This window comes from Tupaia chinensis, unplaced genomic scaffold, assembly GCF_000334495.1.
Source record: "Tupaia chinensis unplaced genomic scaffold, TupChi_1.0 Scaffold000247_1, whole genome shotgun sequence".
Lineage (NCBI taxonomy): Eukaryota > Metazoa > Chordata > Mammalia > Scandentia > Tupaiidae > Tupaia > Tupaia belangeri.
In genome coordinates, this window is record NW_006159725.1 from 3,076,529 (window position 1) to 3,087,811 (window position 11,283).

An 11,283-nucleotide genomic window follows, 5' to 3' on the forward strand; every position below is an offset into this window, starting at 1 on the left:
TGGGACATAGCAGAGGGTGGGGGATGGGGAATCAGGGATGGCAAGACAAAGGGCAAGGTATGCAGGACGTAAGAATTGGAAAATTATTTGCTGAGAACATATATGTGGATGTACTTGATTGAGACAATGCACAGTGTATTTTGGATGGAAAATTCATTTGTGTGTTGTGATGGTGTAAAGTGAATTAATAAATAAAAAAAGAGAATGTATAAAAAGAAAGGAAGGAAGGAAAGAAGGAAGGAAGGGAGGGATAAAAAGGAAAAAGAGGGGAGGGAGGAGAGAAAACCATTACTTTGTCTCAGGTGATGATGAAAATAACCAAGCGCTGAGGAAATAATTATTAGCGTGGTTTATTCTAAGCACGACCTTGAGAAGCACAAAAATGCTTCCCATGGTGTTCAGACGCAGCAGTTCTTTTTGTTTTTTCTTAGAGATTTTTGCTACAGGGCACGTGTGCTCACTAGATAGAGGGAGAGACAGAGAGCGAGACATCACCCTGCGGAGAGGACAGTCGCACCATAATGCCCTCTCCCCACTCTCCCCTCGGGGTTTTGGGGATGCACGCACATGCACCCAACGTGAGTTTCAAGCCACCAGGCCTGGGACTCGAACCACCTAGCCATGTGGGAGTCCAGCGCCTTAACCACTGCACCACCTACTGACCCCACAACAGTTCTTTTATTTATTTCTGAGAACAGGAGACACAAAGGTGTGAATCAGTGTAAGGAGCCTTTTCATCATCCTGGCTCAAGAAGGTGGGACATGTAGAAGCGAGGACTTGTAGGTTATGGGTGGGCATAGAATTTCTTAGGTTAGGAATGGGTTAAATGTGCAAGTCTTTGTCTAAAAGAGACTTGGAGTGAGAAGAAAAGAAGGTCTGAATGTAGGTAGTAGGCCTCGCTATTCGCTATTCGTCTGGTGTACCATGCGAGGTCAGGACGAGGAGCAGCCCACGGTCCCTAGCCTGAAGCCAACTCTCCCAGGCCCTTTGGCAAGCATCTTAGTCTAGAAAGAACAGTCAGCCATCTTTGCTCACAGGCAAACTCACCAAGGCGTTTTTCCTTTCCAAACACCCTTCAAAGGCCCAAGGGTACAGTTGGCCCTGGGGCCAGGCCTGTCTGGAGCCCAAAACCCAGTGGAGCTGCTGCAGAGGTGAGGGGGCTCCCAGCCAGAGGCAGCCAGGCCCTGGCAGATGCCACAGCCTCTGCCCCTTTTGGCAACACGCTCAAATGTGATCAGCCATGGCTTTTATCTCGTGTGTGGGGCTCGTCCCCCTTGTTAGTAGTCATGAGCATTCGCGTCAGTTTTTCTTTTCATATTCTGCTACGAACCAGTTTTAGGACTAACTGGGATGGGCTGGCCCGTGTTCCGAAGTGAAATGTGAGTTAGAACACAACAGAAACTAGACAACTCACAGTCCCACCAATTCTAACCGGTCATCACTTGCTGTGGGGCCAGCAGATGGGACAGTGGTTAAGGCACTGGACTTGCACGTGGCCGATCATGGTTCAAGTCCTGGACCTGACGACTTGAAAATTATGCTGGGTACGTGTGTGTGTATACCCAAAATCTCAGGAGGAAGGAGAAGGAATTGCAGCGTGGCCATCCCCCGTGGAGGATGGTTTCTCACTTTCCCTCTCTGTCTCTCTCTGTCTCTGTGTTCCTGGAGAACACACATGGCCAGTGGCAAAAACCTTTTTGTAAAAAAAGGGCTTTGTTGTCATTTGTTGTGACAACCCAGTGACTAGGCTCCTGGCATTTCAGTGTAGAGCGAAGGATGACCCTCTTCTATCTGCCTGAAGTCAGAGACAGTCTCTGATGTCATCCTTCTGCCAACTTCTGAGTCACCCCAAGGGTGGCAGATGTTCAGGCCCAGCCCGGGGCTCGGGGATCCACCCCCCACCTCCCACTTGCCCTTGGCTTTGCCCGTGGGCCAGTCCCTGGAGGTGGGGCTCTATGGCAACCGTCTCCCTTCAGCTGTGTGGAGAGGGGGAGCCTGCTTCCACCTCGCGAGTTCTGTCTGCTCTGTGGGCAGGATTCTGGCAACCAGCTCACCCCACAGCATCCCCCACCAGGCAGTCAGACAGGGGCAACGCGGTTTGCGGCTCACGCCCCTCCGGAGAAGGTGACTTTATTCTTCCTGCGATCTCCCGCCTAGAGCACTCCCCTGTTTTGGATAGATAACTATTTTCTAGAAACTCCTAAAAAGCACACATTAAAGCCCATTACTACTAGAAATTTCTGTCTGGTCGCTAACACGAGCCCTTTGGGCTGTAGCCAAAGCTTATTTTATTTGGTTGGCCCTCACTAGGGAAGGTGGTTCGGATATGAGAAGCTTCCCCACACTGGAGGGCCCCTTGGACTTGTCTTCCTCAGAAAAAGAGAATTTGGATTCCCTTAGCCCTTCTTCACAGCCTCATCACCCAAACCTGATATTATCTTTCTCAATTTTTCTTTGAAATCTGTCCAAAACATGTCTTTTGGGTTATGGAAACCATCGCTTAATTAGATCTTTCATTTCCGGAAGCTGCTTCTTGCTCTTCCAAAGCAATAAATGAAATTTCAGTCAGCTATGTTTCACTGGGGGAAGGGCAGAGGGAAAAGAAATCGGGTCCTTTTCCTACAGAGCACGCTGTCTGCAACACGAGTGAGCTTTCCTTCCCGGACGTGGAAACAGGACGGGCTGTTTCGGTGAATTTCACCCCTCTGTGATTCTCACCTCGGAAAGGCCACGATTGTGCTCTTTGGTGGGTATGTGGCTTCTGCACCAAGAAGAGCGAGGTGTGTGTCCTCTGCCCGGTGAGCAGGAAGGAAACAGACACCTGGTCACAGCATTTGGGGGTCTCTTGCTTCTAGCATTTTCTGCACCAGCCTCTGCTCAGAGCGGGTCTCTCTGTACCTCGGCCTGCCGGGAAGGCGTGTCCTTCACAGTGTCATCCTAGTTAATTGTGCGGGTTCTTTGTCCTGGCCCTGTGGTATCAGCCCTCGGCTTCTCCTGGAGGAACGGAAGGTCTGTAACTTGTCTGTTGGCCGTGGAGCAGGAGAGGGAGCCTGGCCTCCACTCAGCGTCGCTGTAACCAGGTTGTGTTAGCAAGTTTCTTCGCTTCTTCCCATCCGAGTTTTCCCTTGTGTAAAATGAAGGGGTTGGAGTTGCGGGTGGTCTTTGAGGCTCCTTCCAGTCGGACCCCATGATTCTCGTGGACTCAGTTGTTCCGATTGCTCCATAGAGGGGTAGGAAAAGGCCGGAGGAGTTGGGTTCAGCCGCCAATCGGGAAAACAATGCTTGGAAAGTGTCAGGGGAGGAGCACGTGGTGTGGTGGTTGGAGCACTGCACTCCTACATAGCTGATGGCGGTTCAAGTCCTGGACCTGGTGGCTTGCTTTCTCATTTTCCCAGTCTCTCTCTCTCTGGTGAGTGCATGTGCCCTACAGCAAATTTTAAGGTAATAATAGTAAATACAATTAAATACATAACTCTTTTTTAAAAAGAAGAAGAAAATTTCAGTTCAGTGCAAATCCCTGCTCTCTTCTCCCTCCCAAGGACTTCAAATCGGCATAGTGTACGGGGTTAGGGACAGTGCTTATGGGCCACTGACAATGCACCAGACATTGCCCAGGGCTCCTCGTGCACATTGGCGTATTTATTTTTTACTTATTTATTTTTAGAGAGATTTTTGCTATAGGGCACCTGCCCCTCCAGAGAGACAGAAAGTGAGAGCTCACCCCCAAGGGGTATGGCCATGCCACAATCCCTTCTCCTCCATTCTCTCCTCTGGATTTTGGGCACGCATGCATATGCATCCAGCGTGAGTTTTAAGCCACCGGATCTGGGACTCAAACCGTGGTCAAGTACGCAGGAGTCCAATGTCATAACCATTACACCATCTGCTGGTCCCGTGGCTTGTTTAATCTGTAGAATCCCTATAAAGAGGATGTACTAGGTGTCGTCCACCTCCACAGCCACCTAGATGTGTCCACACCCATCAGGTCTCACTCAGAATGCCACCTCCTCAGTACAGCCCCCTGGCCCTGAGACCAGGTCAGCACTCCCTACCGTGTGTCCTTATGGTTCCCTCTGTTTTCCCTCCATTGCACTGACCACCGGCGTCATTAAATAATTCGCTGTGGGGCTCATGTTTCCACACCTACTGCACTGAGAACTCCGGGAGGGACTGGAGAGTGGTGCAGTGGTAACTCGAACCTCTGGAGACCGGTGCAGGGGGAGGCTCCCAGTTCATGTGCAGAGACTCTCTGAACACACCAGGCATGCGTGTCTGCGGTCCAGAGCTGGCTGAGGCAGAGGGTGGGCTGCAGCGTGGATGCCCTGTTGGGGGTTCCTGTCTCTGTCTGTCTGTCTGTCTCTATTTCTTTCAGGAAGGAAAAAAATAAAAGAAACTTTGGGGCAGGGGGAGCCTCCCTGGGGATAGAGACAGTACAGGGCTGTCTCACCGTGGTATTCCCAGAGGCCGGCGTGGTGCTGAGCGAACAGCCAGGAGTCAACAGGCCCTGGTCGAATGCAAGCATGAGGGCATTTTCAGGCGAATGCAGGGATGGGTAGACAGCCATGCTGGTCCGAGCTCAGAACTCTCTGGCTCCTGGAGCCCTGTTGAAGTTTCAGATGAGCTCTGCTTGCCAGCTGTGCTCCAGGCCCTCGCTGCTGTAGCCATCCCGTGGAGACCGACCCACCCTGGGGGCCTTGAGTTGTCCCTCCAGAAGTGGCAGGGGCTGCTGCCCCTGGCCATGCCCTTACCAGGCCGCTCATCCCCAGGGGTGTCTGCCCTGGAGCTGGCCATGGCGCCCCATCGTGGGCACTCAGCCCACGTCTCAGAGCCACCAGCCCCGCTGTCCAGCCCCTCCCACCAAGGGGCTGCGGATGAGTGTGTGTTCTGTGTTCTGGGGGGATCTGGGTCAGTACGAAGGAGTGGGAGAAGAGGAACGAGGGAAAACAAGCCATGGCAACCTTCAGAGAAGCAAAAATAAACCCTAATGTGGAAACTGCTGAGAACAGACTGCGTGAGCTGCGGTGCTGCATGCAAACCCGGTGCTAATTCCATGGAAATAAACTCCGAGTCCTAACTTCCACAGGCCTCACGGCAACCCTGGGGGTGGGGGTCTGGCTGCTGGACCCTTCGCCCCAGAAGAGTGAGTGGCGCACAGGCTTGGTCTGCCCCCAACCCTCGCCACTGCCGTGAGCAACGCTGGGGGAGGCTAAAAATACTAACAATGGAAATTTGATTTCTTCTTCCAGACAAAAAGCCTTGGCATCCACGGGCGGAAGAAGCGTTCAGGCAGCTTGTGACTGGTGGGTACGAGATAAACAAACTGGGAAATAGCATGTAATTAACTCGGAGTGCGTGTGGGTGAGCGGGGCTGTGGCGTCTCTCTTCAGTGGACCCTTCCAGGGAGGAGAGGAGCCAGGAGACCGGGTGACAGGCCCATTTATCAAGTCAATTGCCTCCTCTGCCCTGGCCCCGGGTGTGCTGTTCCTGGGGGCTGTTTAAAGAAATTCAGGCTATTTCCAAGACAGATGCTCTCTCAGCTCTCTCACCGTATCCGCCCCCACCCCAGTCACTTACAGACTCACGCGGGTGTGTGGACGCTGGGCAAATCAATTTAGGAAAACCTCCCGCTTGTCTTCGGGGGATCCCTGCCCGGGGCCCAGCTGCAGCAGCCTCCTGGGAGTTTCCCTCCTCCTTGGAGGCACCTGGGTTTAACCGAGACTGAACTAAGGGACCGGGTGGGTTGGAGTGAGGCTAGGGGGCCATTGAAAGGGTGTAGGATTTGGGATTTCCCCGAGAGTGCTTCCTGGAAGCAGCGTCAGGAGTTTCTAGGGGGGCAAAGGGGCAGTGTGGCCACAGGGGAGCAGGAACTGGTACACCCAAGCTCTGGAACGCACTATGGAGTGCATTTCGGGGTGGGGAGCCCAGGAGGGCAGGCGTGCCCCCTTCTGGTATCCTCAAGCAAGGCCCTCTTGGCTCCTTCCATCTTTATTTTTTCCTAAAGAATTATTTATTATTTTATTATTATTTTTTTATTTTGACCAAAGTGGGGTTGGGGGGGAGAGCGAGATCGCAAGCCGCCGGGTCTGGGATTCGAACTGTGGCAGATATGTGGGAGTCCAGCACCTTCACCCCTAAGCCACCTGCCGGCCCACCCTCTGCCCCCAGGCTGTTCTCCCACGTTGGTGACCCGTTCCTGGACGACCCGCTGCCCCGAGAGTACGTCCTCTACCTCCGCCCCACCGGCCCCCTCGCCCAGAAGCTCTCGGACTTCTGGCAGCAGTCGAAGCAGATCTGCGGGAAGAACAAGGCGCACAACATCTTCCCCCACATCACGCTCTGCCAGTTCTTCATGGTAAGCCGCCGGCCCCGCGTCCCAGCAGCCCCCCGGAGCCTCCCCAAAGACGGCAGGGTACTGAGGGGCTCCCAGAGCAGGCTGGACCTGCGAGGCCGCACAGTGGCTCCTGCAAGGTCTCGCTGCATCCCCTAGCTCCAGCTTTGCGCACCGCCACACCGCTCCTAGGACCCTGGGCGAGCTGGCCCTCGTCTACACTGCACACGCCGAGGCCGGCAGAGGAGAGACTGAGAGCCAGGAACAGGAGTGCAGTCTGTAGACAGGGACAGATCGCAGCCTGTGGACGTCACCCACAAATTTTCCTTCACTAGGTCACTCTTCTGGGTTTATTCATGTAGTTCTTCCATGAGTGACAGCGGAAAGAGACAGGGAGGGAGCACCCCACCTGGTCGCCCCACCCCAGGGTCCACCCCAGCTCCTGCCAGCCCCAGTCACCGGCACATGCTCTTGTGTATTCAGGGAGGAGCCTCCCCACTGGGTCACTCTGGGAGCATGGCGTTACCCGGCTCCCGGTCACTAGGTCCCTCTAGAGAAAGCAAAGATCCCTTTTACCTGCCAGAGTTACCTAACCTGCCATCCTAGCTGTCCAAAAACGTGTTCAGTGACCGAGTTAAATCCCCCTCGTTTTAGAAAGTGCAAATCCATCCCCCTGCGTCAGCTCTGCTGGTGGGGACGAATTACTGTGTCCGTGTATCTTCCAGGCAAAGCAGAATGGTAGCATGTTAAGATAATTTTTAAAAAATACTTCTTTATTTCGATTTATTTATTTATTTAAATTTGCTACAGGACACGTACACTCATCAGAGAGAGACAGAGAGAGAGAAAGAGAGAAAGTGAGACAGCAAGCCGCCAGGTCTGGGACTGGAACTGTGCTCGACCATGTGGGAGTCTAGCACCTTAACCACTACGCCACCTGCTGGCCCCTTGAAGATCATTTTTAAAAAATACATTTTCTTTCTTTTTTTTTTGAGATCTATTCATTTGCTCTATCTTTTAGGTAAAAATATGTTCTTCACACCTTCCGTTTTGTCATTCACTTGAAAATTAAAGTGACTATCATTTCCTCTTAGTCATCCCAGCATCTTTGTCAAAAACATTCAGGGTTTTCGAGACACTCATTCTTTCTCCCGGTGCTCTGAAGGGGGTAGGAGGGTGGCATCGCAGCTCTGAGCCCCAGTCTTCCCGGCTCCCGTGGGGGTGGACACAGTCAGCTCGTGATCAGCCGGTGTGGATGGGAAAGTACAGAGCGTGCGGCACAGCGGGGAACACACACCACGTCCCCGGATGCTGTGTTCCTGCCTGCCCCGTCCTGCGTTCCATTTTAGTTTCTTTTTTATTGTATTCGTGAGCAAAAGAACATTTGGTTTTTCAGTTGACGAGTAAGACATGTATGTATGGGTGGTATGACACATGCTGGTCTGATGGATCCATGTGTCACAGAACTGCTGCGTCACGCTAATTAGCATATGCGCACCTCGCACACCGTGTGTCTGTGGCGAGAACGCTGCAGACCCCCTGTCGCAGCAGTGTTCAAGGACAGCCGGTTGCCATCACCCGGAGTCCCCACACTCTGGACGTTCCCTTGAGCCTACCCTTCCTGTCTAATTGGAACGCTGTGTCCTTTGGCCAGGAGCTCCTCCGCCCGCTCTGCTCTGCTGGGTCAGCCCTGCCGAATTTTGCCTGGGTTCAAGGGGCTACTTCAGATCAAGGGAAGGAGGGAGGGGTGATGTGCTCATCCATGTCACTGACCGGGGTTACTCGGGAGGACTGGGGGTCTGCGTCCTCCTCCCTCCTGGGGCACAGGAGCGATCCTGCATTTCAGCCTCCTGCCTCCAGGGTGAGGATTAGGCGTTAAGTAGACAGCTCCTGCCAGCCCCAGTCACCGGCACATGCTCTTGTGTATTCAGGGAGGAGCCTCCCCACTGGGTCACTCTGGGAGCATGGCGTTACCCGGCTCCCGGTCACTAGGTCCCTCTAGAGAAAGCAAAGATCCCTTTTACCTGCCAGAGTTACCTAACCTGCCATCCTAGCTGTCCAAAAACGTGTTCAGTGACCGAGTTAAATCCCCCTCGTTTTAGAAAGTGCAAATCCATCCCCCTGCGTCAGCTCTGCTGGTGGGGACGAATTACTGTGTCCGTGTATCTTCCAGGCAAAGCAGAATGGTAGCATGTTAAGATAATTTTTAAAAAATACTTCTTTATTTCGATTTATTTATTTATTTAAATTTGCTACAGGACACGTACACTCATCAGAGAGAGACAGAGAGAGAGAAAGAGAGAAAGTGAGACAGCAAGCCGCCAGGTCTGGGACTGGAACTGTGCTCGACCACGTGGGAGTCTAGCACCTTAACCACTACGCCACCTGCTGGCCCCTTGAAGATCATTTTTAAAAAATACATTTTCTTTCTTTTTTTTTTGAGATCTATTCATTTGCTCTATCTTTTAGGTAAAAATATGTTCTTCACACCTTCCGTTTTGTCATTCACTTGAAAATTAAAGTGACTATCATTTCCTCTTAGTCATCCCAGCATCTTTGTCAAAAACATTCAGGGTTTTCGAGACACTCATTCTTTCTCCCGGTGCTCTGAAGGGGGTAGGAGGGTGGCATCGCAGCTCTGAGCCCCAGTCTTCCCGGCTCCCGTGGGGGTGGACACAGTCAGCTCGTGATCAGCCGGTGTGGATGGGAAAGTACAGAGCGTGCGGCACAGCGGGGAACACACACCACGTCCCCGGATGCTGTGTTCCTGCCTGCCCCGTCCTGCGTTCCATTTTAGTTTCTTTTTTATTGTATTCGTGAGCAAAAGAACATTTGGTTTTTCAGTTGACGAGTAAGACATGTATGTATGGGTGGTATGACACATGCTGGTCTGATGGATCCATGTGTCACAGAACTGCTGCGTCACGCTAATTAGCATATGCGCACCTCGCACACCGTGTGTCTGTGGCGAGAACGCTGCAGACCCCCTGTCGCAGCAGTGTTCAAGGACAGCCGGTTGCCATCACCCGGAGTCCCCACACTCTGGACGTTCCCTTGAGCCTACCCTTCCTGTCTAATTGGAACGCTGTGTCCTTTGGCCAGGAGCTCCTCCGCCCGCTCTGCTCTGCTGGGTCAGCCCTGCCGAATTTTGCCTGGGTTCAAGGGGCTACTTCAGATCAAGGGAAGGAGGGAGGGGTGATGTGCTCATCCATGTCACTGACCGGGGTTACTCGGGAGGACTGGGGGTCTGCGTCCTCCTCCCTCCTGGGGCACAGGAGCGATCCTGCATTTCAGCCTCCTGCCTCCAGGGTGAGGATTAGGCGTTAAGTAGAGCAGACCGCTCTGTCTCCTGTCCCTGACCAAAGCCCCCTCTCTCCCCTGCCAGTGCGAGGACAGCAAGGTGGACGCCCTGGGGGAAGCCCTGCAGGCTACCGTCAGCCGCTGGAAGTGCAAGTTCTCGGCCCCCCTGCCTCTGGAGCTCTATACCTCCTCCAACTTCATCGGCCTCTTCGTGAAGGAGGACAGCGCCGAGGTCCTCAAGAAGTTCGCCGCCGACTTTGCCGCAGAGGCCGCATCTAAAACGGGTGAGCAGCCGTCACGCCAGGCCAGCCCCACCCCGGGCACTGTCAGTCAGGACAGAAAGCGTCTCATCCCTTACAACACTGAAAACAGAAACGCCTGGGACCAGCAGATGGCATAATGTTACGTCGCTGGACTCCCATGTGGGCGACTGCAGTGTCAGTCCCAAACCCAGGACTTAACCCTCACTCTGAGCATGCATGCGTGCATGCCCACGATCCCGAGAGGAGCACAGAGGAGAGGACTGTGGCGTGGCCATCACCCCAAGGGGGGATTTCTTGCTTTGTCTCTCTGTCTCTCCGGTGAGCACACATGCCCTATAGCAAAAATATCTTTTTTAAAAAAAAAAGGAAAGAAAAAGCAGAAACACCCGAACTTAGGCGCATTCATAAAGAAGATAGTTTATTTGCAAATTCACATTGTGGTGGCTGCAAAGTCCCCGTCCGGGGCTGGCAGCGTGGCCAGGGGGAGCTCGGGGGATAGTGGGCATGTGTAGAGAGAGAGGGAGAGGCCCTGACTGATCTCTGCCTTGGAACAAGCAGATCTTGGGACCAGCAGATGGAGTTATGGTAACAGCACTGGACTCCCACATGACTGACCGCGGTTCAAGTCCGGACCCAGAGGCTCGAAACTAGGGGCAATGCATGGCCATCCCTCTGGGGCGATTGCTCTCTTTCTGTCTGTCTGTCTCACAGGAGAGCACATTCACCCTATAGCAAAAATTGCTAAAAACAAAGTGAAACAAAACAAAAAAAAACAGTTCTCATGAGAACTGGCACTCACGGTCTCTCTCCTGAGACATCATAAATGTCTTCGTGAGACTGTTGCCTCCATGAGCCACCACCTTGAGCCCGTTACGGCCCATGAGCTTCACCCTGGGACACAGTGAGGGCAGTAAGCTTTCACAGAATACCACAATGTGATCTGGGCCCGACGCCAGCGTGTCTGGGGACTTTTATCTAAGCCACAGTAGGAGGGGTAGGAAAGGGCTGAGGAGGAGTGGCCTGGGTTGGGAGGTGGCGAGCCCGGCAGGTCTCTGCATCCTCGTGAAAATACTAAACGGCCACATTGCCACCTCTTGGAGAGGCCGTCTAGGACTTACTCCTGGAAGGTGCACAGGGACTGCCCCACACTGAGCTAGGAACGTCCTCCTTCGTAGCCCACAGCTTCTCCCGGTTCAGGATTAAAGAGCCCTCTACTTGAACCTCTGCCCACACAGGGGTTTCCTGGGTCTTGTCACCCTGAGCTGTTCTCTGTTAACTAGGACAGAGTGTCCTATCACCTGCCACCTCCCACTGGCCAATGCCACTGGACAGACCCCGAGCCCCCAAAGTCGGTGCAGCCCTTCACAGCGCTGCTGTCACCGCCCCTCTCG

At 53.3% G+C, this 11,283-nt stretch overlaps 1 protein-coding gene across 2 annotated transcripts in view; it reads left to right on the forward strand.

The window, feature by feature from the left end:
• The window catches only part of UBASH3B (ubiquitin associated and SH3 domain containing B), a 170,464-nt gene that overhangs the window by 126,270 nt on the left and 32,911 nt on the right, over positions 1 to 11,283 (forward strand). The window contains exons 2-4 of one of the 2 annotated variants that reach the window (XM_006148801.1): positions 5,248 to 5,301; positions 6,167 to 6,353; positions 9,715 to 9,913. In XM_006148801.1, the coding sequence (XP_006148863.1) occupies positions 5,248 to 5,301; positions 6,167 to 6,353; positions 9,715 to 9,913 (440 nt within the window). Of the gene's footprint in view, positions 1 to 5,247; positions 5,306 to 6,166; positions 6,354 to 9,714; positions 9,914 to 11,283 lie in introns of both variants that reach the window. The other variant, XM_027771988.1, reaches the window with a different exon arrangement.